We start from the raw sequence: 17577 nt of genomic DNA, 5'->3' as shown, positions 1-17577 counted from the left end.
AGAAGGCTCATGGTTTGTCAATTGAGCCAAGAGCTGGAGAGAGAGGGCCTGAGGGCTGCATTTGCCCGCAGACTCAAGATTTCCCATCTCTGTTCTGGCCCCCCTCCTTACAGCCAGTGGCTAATTTTGCCACATCTCAGTTTCCTGAGAGAGGGAAAAAACACCTGAAGTTTTTCTTCCTGTCTCGTAACAATGGAACTTGGTACTACCCAATAAAACTAAATGTTGGAAGATTTGCGACAGGCGAAAGAAAGTACTTCTTCACACAGTTCATAGCTAAACTAGGGAATTTGCTCTTGTGAGAAGTAGGAGCCTATCATGCACAAACCTCTTGTATTTATGCTTCTTGCTGCAGCCAGATTGTTGGTGACCTTCCACTGGAAGTCCAACTCCTCCCAAGAGAAGTGGCTAGCACAAGTATGGGACATTGCACTGCCAGAAAATCTGACACATAAATGGAGAGTCCTTAACGGTTCATTAAAAGTAGATCTTTTTTATTCAACATGTTATAATCCTTTCCCCCTATGTTAACTCAATTGAATAGCCCACTAAACCCCCTGTTCCACCCCCTTTTTATTTATTTTTATCTCTGCATGCATTTATTTTGGTTACACTTATTACTTTTACAGTATTTTGTATGTGTTTATATCAATAAATTTTTATATTTTTTAAAAAACCCAGCAGTGATGGCCATTGACTTGGGTGGCTTTAAAAGAAGATTAGACACATTCATGGAGGATGAGGTTGCTAGCCATGGTGCCTGTGTTCTGCCTCCATTGCCAGAGGCTGGGCAGCACAAGTAGGGAGAGAGCTGCTGCACTTATGTGCTGCTTGCAAGGTCTGTGGGCACCAGGTTGACCACTGCAAGACAGGATGCTGGACTAGATGGGCCTTTGGCCTTATAGCAGGGCTCTTCTCGCGTCCTTCTTTGGTGTGATTGGACACAGTAGAATTACCTGTTCTTGCAAGAGTCCCGCTCAGAATAGGGACCACAGAAACGCGTGTGTGTGTTGCATGCATGTGTGTAGTCCTCTGAAGGTGTGTTGCATGCATGTGTGTAGTCCTCTGAAGGTGTGTTGCATGCATGTGTGTAGTCCTCTGAAGGTGTGTTGCATGCATGTGTGCAGTCCTCTGAAGGTGTGTTGCATGCATGTGTGTAGTCCTCTGAAGGTGAGTCATTCCGGTGCTGACACTCAAAATCTTTTCAACTGAAAGAGTACAGTGTTCTTCCAGTTTTAATTTATGAGAAGAATTTGTGTCAGCTATCTGAAGTGTGGCAAATGTGTGTTTAGGGTTCGCATCTCCTGAAATGTTTTCAAGGCCAGGGTTCAAATGCCGAGGGCTGAATAGTCCTACAGTACTAAACTGAAGTCTTAAATAAATGTTGATGCTTTACCTTTTCATAGCACATGGGCTTTTGAGGGGCAGTAGGGAAGGTATATGTCTGAATATTGCATGTAGGGATCTGCTCTGTTCCTATTATGACATGACCGTATTCAATAGTAGCAGGGATCAGAGGCTGGGTTGTTCTGCATTTCCATATGTCTGCTAACATGACGATGATGAGGTATAATTATTTTCACTCTTGACTGAAGCACAATCCCATTGTCTCTCTCTTTCATAACTGTCACTTTTCCAGTGCGAGGCCTGACCTGCAATCATTGCAGATGCTTTGCTGCACTGGGAAGAGCATCTCACTTTCAATATAGTTCCCAAAGCACTCTAAATATTTATGTTTTATACATCTCTCTTTCCAGCCTGCACACACATTCCCAAAGTGAGCAGCTTCTCTTTCTGACAAACAGCGGTAGTGTGGGTAATTTTATTTTTAATGAGGAAATTTGAGGGAACTTCTGAATGACATCTGTGTTCTGTCCTGCACAGATAAGTTCTCAGCTGCTCAAGGTACACCTCAGCTGACCTCTCTGTGCTGTTAACATACGCAGAGTAGACAGAACAGTCCTTGGGTACATTGAAGATTGATATATCCCAGGCATTGACAGCTGTAGAGCTGGGCTGCTGTGCCAATTTCAGACGGGAGGTTTTGTCTTGCTTCAGAAAAAAATTAGTTGGCTCTCAAAACCGTTTAGAGAGCCATCTTACCAAGATGGCTAATTGTGCAAGGAGTTTTAAGAATATTTAATAGCAAACGTTTTGGGTATTTTCAGTTAGAATGAAGTTCAGATATTCAAATTTTTCATTCCCTCTATACATATGAAGAAGAGGAAGAAGAGTTTGGATTTGATATCCCGCTTTATCACTACCCTAAGGAGTCTCAAAGCGGCTAACAATCTCCTTCCCGTCCTCCCCCACAACAAACAGCCTGTAAGGTGAGTGAGGCTGAGAGACTTCAGAGAAGTTTGACTAGCCCATGCAGCTGCATGTGGAGGAGCAGGGAATCGAACCCGGTTCACCAGATTTCAAGTCCACTGCTCTTAACCACTACACCACACTGGCTGGATGTGCCCTGTTGCTTGCCTTCCTGAGTTCCGAGCCATTTGAAACTTGAATCCTTAGGATGTCTGTGATTCTAAGAAATGATATTTATTGTTGGGGATGGAGTAAGCAGAAATGATGGGCAGGCAGAGTATGGTTGCCCTGCACAAAAGCAGACAGACCTTTAGCCTTTGTATTTAAGAGGGAATTTCAGCTGGTGTAGCTTTTCTACATCTGCCTACCTTATAAGTCTTGTAAATGCCTCTTTTTAAAAATAATACTAATAATAAAGATTCTTAGGAGATAGACTGGTTAAAAGAAGTGGGATGGGTTCAGCAAATGATGTAGGGAACTGAAATGATGGGGATGAAGAAACTGGAATGGGGCAGGGGGAGATCGGACAAACCCTTGATTAGAAATGTTCCCATAGGAATCAATGGAAACCATGGACTTGATATGTGAATGCTCACACAATGAATTATTTCCAGGAACACATTGTGTTTGGTAAGCGGACCCTGTGTGTTGTAGAGGTTTTGTATGGCTTATAATGTAGTGTCAATATGTTTCACGCTTTCATTTTCTGTTTGTATTATTAGGCTGATAAAGAATTTGTGTGGTCTTTATGGAAACGTCTTCAGGTCGCAAACCCAGATCTGACGCAAGCAGTCAGTATGGTTGTCGAAAGGTGAGTATGGGGATTTTTCTCTTTGTGTTGTTTTCTTTTTTAATTATAGTCATGTTCAGGTGTTCGCCTGAACATGCAATGCTTAAAAGTGAGGACAGGATGCACATGTAAGCCCCAACCACAACATCCTCGTGTTCATTCATCCTCATGAACATTAACATTGACCTTTCTATAGAACAGTAGAGTTGGAATGAATCCCAAGTGTCATCTAGTATGGTTTTAGTAATTAGATAGATAGATAGATAGATAGAGAGAGAGATATTATTAAAATGGCATTAAAATGGCTTAAGGATGCCACTTTCTGAGATGCTGCAATACTGATTTTATTTTTTAAAAAATCTCTAACTTGCTTGTTAAATCTATGGACCTTCATTGTTGAAAACATATACTGGTAGTCATTTTTCCCCCTGAGTGGAAATAATATGAGAGCCAACAAGGTATAGTTGTTAAAGTGTGGGACTAGTACTAGGGAAATCCCACTGAACTATGAATCTTATGGGGTGAATTTGGGCCAGTCATTGGCCTGCTTCACACATCATGCTAAACCAAACCATAGCTTAATGCAGATGTATGGGCTCTGAGAGAAGAGGTTATGGCTGCTTTGCTCATCCCTGGTCTCTCTTCTGCTGCGCTACACTGAGCTGAACCATGGTTTGGTTTAGCACATTGTCTGAACCAGCATAATGGTTTACTTCCCTCTAACGATCATGAGCCGTGTCACTTTTCTTTTCAATTTTGTTCTTAATGATCTCTAGCACCAAATTAGCCATTTTCACAGTTGCTGCACATTGGGTCACTGAACTGTTTACTATGACCCCATGATCTCATCATGCCTGTTCATGCCTGTATTTAATGTACATATGAAATTAGGATTTTTTTGGCCCTATATTAATGTTTCCATACCTGAGAGGGTCACCACCAAAGAAAGGCCTGTATACAGTCATTCTGTATTTAGTCTAATTGTTTTTATTTAACCAATTAATATTTCAGTAGACTTTTATTTGCAACGCTTTTAAATATCCATTTTTATGAGACTATGATAATTAAGCTGTGCAGTTGAAAAATCTTTTGGGGAATTATACCTTTGTACTGGTTTGATGTGGAAATATTTTGCAACTGAAGAGAGTAACTTTTTCCTTTTCAGAATTCTTTCATGTTCCCAAATAGGGATTGAACTGCCCTAAAAATTTCAAAATGAAACTGGAACCTCATTGTCTGTAGCGTTGATTCCTGAGATACACAAAATAGATTTCAGTTTTCAGCATTCGTTGCAGTTCTTATTTGGTGACTGTAACAACATTCTCTGTATTAATATTCAGGTACAAACAAAAAATATCTTTACTGTGCAAATGAGAAAAGCCTTTGGGATATGTTAAAGCCTCCAGGTATTTTCAAACAAGCCATTGTAAAAGTATATCCATGTTAGTGTACTTTCCAACTACTTTAAATACTATTGATCTCTGAATTATGTAAAAAAAGGTATGCTATTTCTAGTTCATATTCCTTTTGAAACTTTTTTTTGATAAAATTAAGCACAAATAAACACTTAATCAGTAATTTTGAATACCTGTGTTTATCAGGTAAAAACCTGGAAATGCTTCTGATGCTCTATAAATGTTTCTAGAAGGAGCAAGCCAACTGTGCGGAGTTTTGAAATTAACTCTTAAGCTATTTTGAATAAGTGAGAAAGTGGACCGGATAATTGAAGCAATCCATCTGACCATATGTTCCCCTGGTACCTGCCCGCCCTTAGCTGGTTAAAGCTAGCTAGAGCAAGGGTGCCCAGAGTGTTGTGAACATGCCGTTGTGTGATGGGGAGGTGCTAGCTGCCCTTATAGTGGTGGTGGTGTGATCCCCCTGGACCCAATGTTTGTAAGAACAGAAGAACTGTACTACAGTCATCCCATTCCTACTTGCACAGTTGAGTCTAGAGAATAGGATTGGGGGAAGGAGTGCTTGTTGACCCATGGCAACTGTGCTATGGGGTTCTGCAGGGCATTCACTCTAATGCTATTTAACAGCTACATGGAGACACTGGGGAGCTGTCACTAGACATTTTGGAGCACACAACCATGGTTACGCTGGTGACCTGCAACTCTACTTCTTCATAACATCTGAATCAGAAGACACTGTGGAAGCTGTGGACTAAGGTCCAAATGCAGCGCTGGTCTGAATGCGTATGAATCCTGGGAAGATGGAGGCTGTGTGGTTAGGTGGTTTCCATGTTCGGATGATATGCCAGGTGCCTATAGGCAATAGTTTTTTACTTGTGTGATAAATCTCCAATCAGAAGCAGATGGAAAGCATGACCCACATATATAGTTTTTGCTAGCAGACCCTGGTCCTACTAGGACTTGGGGTGGGGGTTCTGCTTCCTTTTCATAGAATCTTCGTAGAATTGTAAGGGAGCCTGAGGGCCATCTAGTCTAACCCCTACAAAGCAGGAATCTCAACTAAAGCAGCTGTGATGGATGGCAATCCAACCTCTGCTTTAAAACCTCCAAGGAAGCAGAGGCGTCCAACTTCCAAGGGAGTGTGTTCCCCTGCCAAACAGCTCTTGCCATCAGAAAATTCTTCCTGATGTTTGTGAAAACAAACAACCCTGACTTTTGAAGATAATATTTTTGTTTCCTGTTAATTATGTTGCTTTGAATGTATACTTTATATTTGATTTCTTCTGTGTGTGGTTTTTCTGGATTGTTTTATTTGATGTTTTAACGTAGGTTGTAGACCACTTGGAAATTTTCTTTTAAAAAAATAGAAAGCGGTATAGAAATGAATTGAAGAAAAAAAATCACTTTGAAGACAAGGCCAGAGAATTATCCCGCAAACTCACGCACATACCACAGTGACAAAGAGCGTGTGAGGGTCAATGATGTCCAATAAGTTTCCAAACCTCCTATAAAATGGCATTGGTCCTGTTGGGAGCAGCCATTTTAATATCGTATATGAAAAAGGACCAATAATGGACTTCTACTGTTTCATAACAACTGGAGGAGACATGTCTTCCTCTGGCTTACGCATGGTTCATTCTGTGTTTCAGTCACTTGGGTGAGCAAATGCCTTGAATCAGAATATTCCCAAGTAACAAATTTCTTTATGCTGGAATCTGGATCAGAATGGAGATTTTGCCATGTAAGGCCAACTCCCCTCTAAAAAAACTAAAACTAAAAAACTGAGGGCAGAGCAAGAATTTAATGACTTTAACTACATATTTTTAAGCCAAATACTAGAGCAAATATTCTTAAAGTTGTGCAGTGTCACCCTGCTTTGGCTATTCATATTTTGGTTTCCCCCACCCTGCTTTTTAAAAAGTTCCTTTATCCAGACAGCTTGCAGAGATCTAATGTGCTTCCATTTATTAAAGAAATATGTGAAGCTTTACTCTGTTTCAGTTATAAGTTATAAAATAAATTTTTGTTCCTTCACTTACATATGGGTAATGATCTAAGCAACCGGATCTGTTTTAAAACTACTTGGTCTGTTGGGTTTCCAGTCTGTTACAGAATAATGTCAATCTTGTAACTACATGTTTAAATTCATGAGCAGGGCATTTATGTTGGTTTCAAGTGTCAACTTCCTCTAGGGATTGTGGATTATGTCCAGCATGGACCACAACAGTTGGGCTCAGACTGGTGAAGGTGGAATAAGCCATAATATCCCCCCCCCTCCATTGAGTTGAGGCTGTGTGTTACATTGTCTGTACAGCCTTCTCAGTGTTCTATTTAGAGGGGAAATATAACACTGTGGCAGGATTTAAACATCAAGTGATTTATATCTGATCTTCTGGTGGCAATATCAAATGAACTTGTTTGCATTAAATCATTTAGCAATGCTCATTGATTATACTGCCAATAGACAGAGTAATTCAATCAATGCAACTTTGTCATTTATCAGCTTCCTTCCTCAGTTAATCAAGGCATACAGAGCACCGTCATAGACCGCTTAGCATATTGTCACTCATTTAAACTATAAGATTATGCTATAGAAGTGGATTGGAGTAAATCAAAATGTAAATGCCTGGTTTTTCACTCTAAAACCTTTCATGTAAGCTGATTAATATTTTCTTAAGTGAATATATAGCAGCAAAGGTTCTAAAATGGATTTTGTTTTTAGCCAGATCACGCCATCATTGGCTGGCATGCAGAAAAGAATAGTGGGGTGCCGAGGTGTATACCCTTTGCCTCTAAGGTCAAAAAATTGTGATTGTCCACAACTGATGAAAGTTTAATACCCTGTTTCATTAAAAATTCTCAGAACATTGAACATAAGTCAACATTCCATGGAGAAGAAAGTATTACGCAGCTTGCATGTGTGCATATCTGCATATCGGAGCACAAAATATTGACATGATAATTGCAGTCAAGCCTGAGTGAACAGTGGCCTATGGGAATTCAGCTGGTGTTGTACCAACTGGATGGCTGCTCAGGACACAGTTTGAAATGCAAGGTGCAAGTTAGCACTTTATTCAGCACAGGCAGGCATCATTTAAAAATCCTTGGGGGAAACCCTGGTGATGTGCAGATGTTAGACCAGTCTGTTCTGAAGTGCTGATATTTTGAGCACTGTAAGAAACTTGTGCATTTTATATGATAAGATGCTTTCAAAATTAAGAAAGAAATATGATACTTAAAGTGTTCAGCTTAGTACTTTAAGCCATAACCTCCACAATGTACAGGAATGCATAAAGAGTTGTCTGTGTTCATAGCTATAAAAATCATGATTGATTTTAGTTATTCAGTTTACAAGACAATTTGTTTCCTTGAATCAAGCTTCTCTAGTAGACAAAGCAATATGTAGTGAAATAATGCATAGAGCAAAGTAAAATAAAATAAAATAAAAAAAATTCCTTCAGTAGCACCTTAAAGACCAACTAAGTTTTTATTTTGGTATGAGCTTTCGTGTGCATGCACACTCAGTTAAGCAGTTACTTAATTTTAAATTAAGCGATGTTAGAAAAATGTAATTTATATTGATCATATGTTCTTTAAATGTTTTCATTATAAAAATAATTGATATGCAGACTCAGATATTTTAATACTTTGCAAATAAGGCTTTCTAGGTTGTTAAAAAAAACAAAAACTGCATGTAAAATTTGGTTTGGCAGTCTCAGGTTTCCCATTTTTCACACATCTTAACATGTATTGAGGTTTACGTGCAACCCTATACCTGAGACCTCCTGGCTGAGGGGCTGTATGATGCCACAAAAGTCCCACTATGCTGTCAGAGTAGGGTGGAATTATGGATGGAGAGAACACAACCAGTTTCACTGTCTCCCCCACCCTTCCTGTTCAGGAAGTGCTGTAGGCTTTCTTCCAAAGCCCTATGTTCAAAGAAATGTTGATCATCCCAGCCTTTGTTTCCTGTGAGAGAGAATTAAATATATTGTCACTTCTGCAAGGTAAACTGCACCAGGAGGCACCATCAGCAAGATCCTGCCATGGCGTAAACTGCTTTTGAAATCCTGGGGAAATTTCTTGTGTTTCTAGTGTCTATTTGTGGACAGTGGTGGGAGAAGTATAGTCAAAGCAACACATATGTGTGTATATGTGAGCTCTGGCATCCTTAAATGGTCTCACAAGTCTCACCTGCACAACCTCCATTCATTTTAATAGGAAGGTTTCTTAGTAACGCAGGGTTTTGAGTAGTCTCAATGAAATGAATGGGAAGTGCCAGGAACAGTCCTGGAGTTGTCAGTTGAGGTTGTCAAAGTGAGAAAAGCAATGAGCAACTATATAAACTGTGATCTACGCAAAAGGTAAAGCCTTGTTTGGTTTAAGGTCATTTCCTGTATTCCTAGAGTGGCTCGCATAAGGCCCAGTCCACCACCCATCTAGGCATTGCTCAAGACCACACCCACTTTGCCTAAGCCAAATTGTCTCCTATGCCTTCAGATCCCTTTTTTCAGCATCCTGCTTTGACAAACCCAAACACTGTGTTGGCATTTCAAAATGCAGCCTTTCAGTTCAGAGGGGGCTTCTGGAGAGAAATTACAAACAAATCCTTCTACACTTGTTGGCGCCTCGTTGGGTTGTAGCCACTGTCTTTTATCACTTACACTTTTGCTACACTAATATGAAATAGCATAGCTTTTGACTTCTTTGTGTTTCACTTTATGTTATGAACAAGTTTAATTGATTTCTACCACAGATCTCTATTTGTCCTCATGCCCATAATTTCTCTTCAACACTACTGCTTTGCATATTTATTATAGAAAAGATAATATTTTATAAACTTCAGCAGGGCACCTTTGAAAATATTTGCGGTTTTTTAGAAACTGCAGGTTCTATTTTCACACCTCATTCGTAGTTAAATGCTTCCTCGTCGTATCCAATTTTTCATTTTTGACAACTCATTAAAAATGGGCCAAATCCCAGAAAATATGGTCCTGTCATGTTGTATAATATATAGCGTGGGCCATATGCAATAGAAAATTGTTAGTTAATGGTTTAGTATAATTTCTCAGTTTTTTTGGCTTTCGGTGGCTGGTGAAAACTGACTGTGAAAAATCCATGTGGTTAAATACAGCTCTGTTAAACATTTAAAATAGGCGGTACTCGTGGGAAAAGTGATTGGAGCTTAAAACTTGTACAAATTGACAGCCTCTCTTCACTCCATTTTTCATCCTAAAGAAGTCTGCAAATATTCTTAGCTCACATCATTATTGCTCATCAGTGGTTCTAATTAGCTAAACTGGAGTTTGTCTCGGTCATTGATCATCATCAACTCTTTGACAGTGCCTGAATTAAGTTTTTTTCTTATTTGGGCGAACACTTTTTAATGTATTGTAGGCATGTACAGTGTATATTAATTGAATCAACCATATTTTTTTCTGACTGTGCCATTTACCTTTATAAGCAAGCCTTTCCTCTGCTTCCACCGTTTCCTCCCGTTTATCATACTTAAAATGTAGCAGTGGGTTCAATGATATGCTAGTAGCTTGAAGCATACAGCAATATTACTTAGCATCTCTTCTGGGACCTTCCCTGTAATGAGTATTGGAAGTTATCCTATACCACCAGGAGGAGCTGGTGATAAAATTCTATACCAGGTTTTTAATTTATGCTGCAGCATCTACTTGCATCCACTGTATGCAAAAATTGGAGCATTTACTGGCACACAGTATATACAATGATTGCACATTTCTTACTTAGTTTGTACTGCAAACCACTCTACTAAAGGCTGCTTACTGAAGGAACACCCCCCCCCCCAGCCCCAGAAGTTGTTAATTTTCTCCCTTTTGTTTAATGGAATGTAGATACATTCTTAGAATTCTCATTTGTGCCCCTGTTAAGACACTGGGAGTGATATCTAATTGTAGCATTCCACTTGTACAACAGACTTTAGGCTGCATAAATGGGGGTTCCCTGCCACCTCCTGCTTGCTATGAAAGCGAGAGAGATCATGTGTGCAAGAGACAAAATAGGCCAGAAACTGGAGCTAGGGGGAATAGGATGGCAGAGACTTTGCAGCAGAAAGTTACAATTGTGGGATTATTATTAATTTAAGGCAATAAGGATTCATCCGGTGCCCATCACATTTACTATGGCTCCTATGTAACACTATTTCCCCAAATGTCATAGCATGCTCTTTTTTTTAAAAAAAAAGCAGATGGAATTCAGTCATACTTTGGGTTACAGATGCTTTAGGTTGTGTGCTTTCAGGTTGCGCACTGCACTGAACCCGAAAGTACTGGGTAGAGTTACTTTCAGGTTTTGGCGCTTGTGCATGCACAGAAGCACTAAATCACGCTTTGCGCATGCACAGAAGCATGACCCGCGCGTGCGCAGGTGCTGTGGGTTGTGAACCTGCCTCCTGCATGGATCACGTTCACAACCCGAGCATCCACTGTACATTTAAAAAGCATCCTATTGAAAAGTTACTCCTAAAATAAGTATGCCCTTATTTATTTCTTAAAAATTATACACCTCTTGTTTAAAAAGAAGAAACCTCAAAACAGTTTACAAAAAGAACTTTCTCCTTGAAGTATGTGAAGCTTAGGAGGACTTAACAACATTGTTCCCTAGAGGTTGGGCTTGGAACACACTTGTGTAAAGCCTTGGATGAAGAACCGACCTACACTCTTCAGATGCGGATGCTTTTTCTGTGCCTCTTCGAGGGTTGGCCACTTGGTGCATCTTTTCAATTTTTCCTTCTGGTTTCCCTTTTCTGTGAGGGACAGATTCTGTACCCACGTTTACTACTTTTTGTCTGCTTACAGATTCCAACTGTTGATGGAGTTTTTGGTGCTCCTTTGATCACTTTTCTTTTTTCAACACACTGTTGTCAGTTACCCTTCATAATGGTAAAAGTTGATAAGTCAGGGTTCGCTAAATATACCAGTGCATTCATTTTTAATTAATGCAGTTAATTATCTTACTCTTTCCATGCCCTCTTTCCACTCATGGTAGGTACTTTATAAATAATATTTTATCTTATTGCTATATACTTTGGAAAGCAATGACACCACTAAGCCAAGAAAAGGTGTAGGGTGATATATCAATCTTTATTGGAATAAAAGATGTGGTTGCTAAAGCTCTGTGGTCCAAATCTACTGAATAAAAGGTAAATTTGTGTGGTTTTAGTCTTTCTGTATTGTATGTTGAGTATGTATGTGTTGAGTAAACTCAGTGTTTTAGAACAGCAATGACCACTTTCTTCAGCTTGAAACATTAGAACCTCTCTGGCTAAGTCATTCTGGTTCCAGAATATTTTTTTTATTAAATCTCTCATTGGTACTTGACTGAGGGTTTGGCTTCTCAGGCTAAAAAACCCAGCATTGTTTGCACATTTTCCCCTCAGCCAGAAGATGACCCTTCCTGCATCCCCAGGGGGTTGGGCTAGATGTCCCTTTGGGCACCTTCCAACTCTATAGTTCTACGATTCTATCAGTGAACGGACAGGTTATTTTAGACACCTCTGAGTCTCTAAACTGTTGCCTTGCAACTGCGAGGTGAGAATGTCAACTTTGAAGGTGGAGAGGCTCTTTGTCCAGCTGGCCAGTCTTCATTTGGAAATTTTGGCAATTCCTCCAAACATTACCCACAACTAAATCAAAACTCCTGAGGCACAATTGATTGCAGGATTTGTTTAAGAACTGTATAAACAGGTTGCAATAACTAAATGAAGAGTAAACCAGCAAACATGATGAATGCAGCTGAGAAGCTGGCACCATTTGTTTTTCTGTTGAAAAAGTTCATCCTAGTTGAAGTTATAATACACAGGTTGGGATGGTTGCCAATCTGGAACTTGATTGAGGAGAATAAATCACTAGGGAATTGTCAGGGGGATGCCATACAGAGAGGCGCCCCCTGTCATCCTGACTAGCTCCTCGCGGAGTGTCAGCACGAGCAGTGAGTCAGGAGAAAGGAATGAAGAAGTGAGCGGGGTGGAGAGAGGGCTCTGGCAGGCATCGGAGCCCCAGCCCTGCTATGAAAGAGGATCAGGGGAGGAGGAGTCTGGAGAGATATTGGACACAGGGCAGCCAGAAAGGAGACCGTTTCCTCCGACGCCCGAATTGAGGCACACTCCCACCCGTAGGCCCAGGGGGCGGCACTTTGGAGTGCCCAGTAGGGTGATGACTTTTTTACAACCTCATTTCCCTGTATCATAACTTGATGAGCTTTCATTAAAGATTATATAAAATCTTACTTTCAAAGAGATTTGATAAAAAAACTTCACGCACAAAATGATTTAAAAAATTTTATTTATCAGTTTTTTTGATCATTTTTGAAGTCACTGTAAGCAGATATAAAATTGATCCCAAGCTTTAGAGTCACATATATACAACATTATATAGGGTCATCAAACACACAAGGAAGCATTGTTTAGCTGCAGTAACAGTATAAACGCCGCTAGAGGATGATGTTTTGCTACCTCTCCTGTAGGTTCTTTTCCCAGAATGCCCGGTAGGTCTGCTGGCTGAGTTTTGAGGTCCCAAAAAGGGGCTTTTACCTTGCAGAGGTGTGACATTTGTATACCCTATGTTGCTAAGAACACTCCCCATTGTGGAATGTGGTGGTGTGTCCAAATTTGATACGAAATATATATAGAATTGTTAATACAATTTTATGAAATGGTAAAACGGCATACAAAAAAGTTTAAAATGGTTTGTGTGTAACCTTTTTAAATATTTCAATGGAATATAACTCATTTTAGTCATTAATAGGCAAAAGTTCATCCATTTTTGCTACAGGAAATAATTTTTGAGAAAAAAAAAAGAAAAAATCATCACCCTAGTGCCCAGGCTTTTATGCTGGTCAGGAACCCGGAAGAAGCCATTGCGGGGTTCTGACACGGACTAGGCAGTCATGTTTGCTGAGATCTTTGCACTGTAAATAATATGCACAATTAAAACTTGAAAGACAAGACGGAGTGGAGCGTCTTTACTCAAGAGTAGCCGCAGACGCCTTTGACAGGAATGAAACATCTCAACCCCGAATTTACCAATTGTTGACTGTTTTAGCACACTATAACTTTTGTATTTACCAGTGGGAAAATGGTGATGGTCCTCAATTTGTTGCTCTTTTTATATCCCTAAAATGAAGCCCATAATTTATTTGATATCATTAATGAGGAAGTTGGGGAGTGCTCATAAAAAAGGCTTCATTTGCAAGATACTCCATATATCTTTTTTTAAAAATAAGCATATCTAGTCTTGATATCATAAATGCTGCTTCATTTAGAATAAAGTTGTCTTAGTTGTTTGCAGATAAAATTTGCTGTCACTTGCCATATGTTCCATGATTAATTCTGCAAGGGCTGTCAGCCTCAGATAATTTAATTTCCCATGCTTTAAAATGACATTCATTATCAGGACATGAAAAATTCAAATGATTAGCAGCAAATTATGACTAATAAGTGTCAATATATTTTTTGTTGTTTCTAGAGAAAAGCAGAAAGCTGAACTCAAGGACAGGAAGGTTTTAGAAATTTTGCAAGTTAAAGACGACAAAATACAGACATTGGAACAGGTTAGTGTTATATTTAAACTAACAGGTGAGAATAATGTTGCTTCTTCTAGTTTGGCTTAATCCCTATTGTTTGACTTCTGCTTCCTAAAGTGTAAAGAGCTACTAGAGGGCCCTGGAGTTTATCCAGCTCCCTGAACACCACTGTATTTCTCTATTGTTTCCAGTTTCCAACTTTTCATTCCCAGTTTTCAACCTAGAAATGAACGAAGTGTAGCAGTTGATGAAGTTGGCAAGAGCACTTCACTCTAATTCTTCTTCAAGGCATAGCTCCTGTAAAACTATCTGTCATTGTTTTTAAAAATATATTTTTATTAAAGATTTTCTTGGTTTGCAAAGGTACATACCTTGTCTCTCTTTTCAGGTTGTACAGTCTTTCTTACAAATCAGTTACATTTGTTGTGAGACATTAGTGTTGAGTACAGTATAAGGTTGGGGAAGAAGAGGGGGGAGAGGGGGGGTGGGGTGATGAGGCTTACATCCTTTTGTATAATGTACATGTGGGGTTTTGTGTCAGCATCAGCTGGGCAGGTTCTCTTTCTATTTGTTTTATTACATTTCCTTGGTAGTGAGAGATATTGGGGGCCAAGGTGTGGTTGGTTGTCTGCAGTGGGGTTTGTTTGCATTTGTGAGGGGGGAGGGCATGTTGGGTCAGGTAAGCCAGATTGATTCGTATGCTGTCGGTGGATTCCTGTTGTTGTTTTGTTGGGCTGTGATGTGATAATGGGGTGCCATTTCTCCCCATGTCAGTTTCAGTTTATTGATTAGCATTTCTAGTAAGGCCATTTCCCATACAATTTGATACCTTGGTCCATGTTTACTCCTGACAGGTCTCTCCAGTGTCTGGCGAAGAGGCTTCTGCCTGCTGAGAGTAGGTGGGTGATAAGCTCCTGATAATGTGAGTGATCATTATGATCAGGGATCGGGGACCCCCCCCCCCACTTGCTTTTACCGGCGCGGCGCGACTGCCTACTTCCGACCCGGAAAAGCGACGGAAATAGCTTGTGTGCATGCACAAGCGTCATTTCCGGTGTACTTCCGGGTTGGAGGAGGCTTCTGCACACGCACACAAGCTATTTCCAGCGCTTTCCAGTTCGGGAGTGTGCCAGAAATAGTGTTTGCGCATGTGCATGGGTGTGCACAGCCGCACGCTCCCCCGCCCTCTGGCCTGCCGCGCGATTGGTGCGGTGGGCATCCGGCCCGAAGCCAGGTAAGTTTTGATTATGATCATGGAAGATGTTCAGTAGGGCCAGTTCTGGGGTGAGTTCTAATACCTGTTTAGTTATTTTGTATATCACTTGTAGGACTGCTGTCCAGAAGGGTTGGATTTTAGGGCATTCCCACTACATGTGAAGTATGTGCTTGTGCAGGTGTAGCCTCTCCAGCATCTTGGTGAGGTTCCTGGGTGTATCAGCACCAGTTTCCGTAGGAAGGCAATGTGTAGTTTCATGGTGTTTATGTGCAAGGTCATGCATTTTCTTTTGATAGAGTTTCCCAATCCCCTCACGTTTAATGTAATTGCTTTTTAAGATAGACATTTTGCATGTCTATTTTATAGGATGATTCCTTGCCAACCTGTCTGGGTTGTCCTGTGTTTCTCACCTTATATTGTCTATCAAACCTAGTGTGTTGTGCTGACCTAGAGTGTGGTGGGTGGGGAAAGAGGGGGTTAAGAGTTAGGGGTCGGCTGAAGATGGGAGGGGGCAGGTTATAGAGAGTAGCCTATATGTACTTATATAGGTGTTAGTTTGTTTGTTATATAGGTGTTTGTTGGCTTGGACCATTTGGCTCCCAGCCAGTTGGTCCTGTGTCTCAGCTGGCAAGGATTGCCTTGTTTGAGAACAGGCCATCTCCCCTTTCACTTGTGATAGGGGTGGGTCAGTGAGACGGTGTCAAGTGCCTTTGTGGCGCTTGTGTTGGGTGTAAAGTTTATAAACAATGTCAGTATTGTTAACAACCTTATTGGTTTGTTGGGGTATTAGGGTTGTGTGTGTGGGAGGTGGACTCTTATTTTTTTTGTGCTTATTTTTTGTGTGTAGTCATTGGAACGAGGGGTGCATGTGGTTGGGGGGAATGGGATGTTGGGTTGGGTGGAGAGTTCTAATTGGTGGCAGTGGTTTTGGAGCAATATTTTCATTTATTATTTGTATTTGTTCCAGATAAGAGTGATTTGAGCATGTTGTTTATACAAAAGTAAATACGTTCAATGGGATTTACTTCTGAGAAAGTAGGTATATAATTGCAGGCTTAGATTCCTCCTTAGGCAATTCCTTAATAAGCCTTAAACACAAACATATTACCGTAATTTTTCAGATCACAGTAGTGAAAGAAGCGGTGGACACATAAAAACTAATATACGTCTTTAAGTACATTTTTCTCTGTTAGAAGCATTCAGCTTTCAGAAAACCTGTCAGTGCTGAGCTCGGCCACATGGATGCAGCAGAAGATCTACTCAGAAACCACTAAAAGAGTTGCTTATCTTGATTTTTCTGTCTTTATTCTCTACTTATACCATATTTATGAAACCATCAAATACTAAGAATATTTTCCCACATCATGTCTTTCTAGTGACCTCTTCAATTAATGCAGGTTTACGTTAATCAGCTGTGTAGCTAGTTGTTTGTCAACCACGTGGGGCAATGTCATTTTTGCATTTGACTAATTCTCATCCATATATACAGTCTAGGTCTACCCACTTTGAAGCACTGGTTTACCAAAGTTCAGTAAGACACTTGGTCTTCTTTTTTATTTTCATTTCACCCCTTTTCTCGGATGCTCAGTAGCATGCATGACTATCCTGGTTTTTATCCTGAGATTATTTCTCAGGTCGATTAGGCTAAGAGAAAAAGAGGGGGTGAGAGTCTGGCTCATGGTCACCTAGTGAGCTTTGTAGCTAAGCAGGGATCTCAACCTGGGTCTCCCTGATCCAGAACTAGAATCATAGAATCATAGAGTTGGAAGAGACCACAAGGGCCATCCAGTCCAACGCCCTGCCAAGCAGGAAACACCATCAAAGCATTCTTGACATATGCCTGTCAAGCCTCTGCTTAAAGACCTCCAAAGAAGGAGACTCCACCACACTCCTTGGTAGCAAATTCAACTGCCGAACAGCTCTTACTGTCAGGAAGTTCTTCCTAATGTTTAGGTGGAATCTTCTTTCTTGTAGTTTGAATCCATTGCTCTGTGTCCGCTTCTCTGGAGCAGCAGAAAACAACCTTTCTCCCTCCCCCATATGACATCCTTTCATATATTTGAACATGGCTATCATATCACCCCTTAACCTTCTCTTCTCCAGGCTAAACATACCCAGCTCCCTAAGCCGTTCCTCATAAGGCATCGTTTCCAGGCCTTTGACCATTTTGGTTGCCCTCTTCTGGACACGTTCCAGCTTGTCAGTATCCTTCTTGAACTGTGGTGCCCAGAACTGGACACAGTACTCCAGGTGAGGTCTGACCAGAGCAGAATACAGTGGTACTATTACTTCCC

At 40.5% G+C, this 17577-nt stretch overlaps 1 protein-coding gene across 2 annotated transcripts in view; it reads left to right on the top strand.

The window, feature by feature from the left end:
• CNTLN (centlein) overlaps positions 1-17577 on the top strand; it is a 176674-nt gene that overhangs the window by 11165 nt on the left and 147932 nt on the right. For both annotated transcript variants that reach the window (XM_035140510.2, XM_035140509.2), the window contains exons 2-3: positions 3033-3121; positions 14010-14094. In XM_035140510.2, coding sequence (XP_034996401.2) covers positions 3033-3121; positions 14010-14094 — 174 coding nt within the window. The remainder of the gene's footprint in view (positions 1-3032; positions 3122-14009; positions 14095-17577) is intronic.

This window comes from Zootoca vivipara, chromosome 16, assembly GCF_963506605.1.
Source record: "Zootoca vivipara chromosome 16, rZooViv1.1, whole genome shotgun sequence".
NCBI lineage: Eukaryota > Metazoa > Chordata > Lepidosauria > Squamata > Lacertidae > Zootoca > Zootoca vivipara.
The sequence above is the reverse complement of the archived record's forward strand: the minus strand, read 5'-3'. Positions and strand labels throughout refer to the sequence as shown.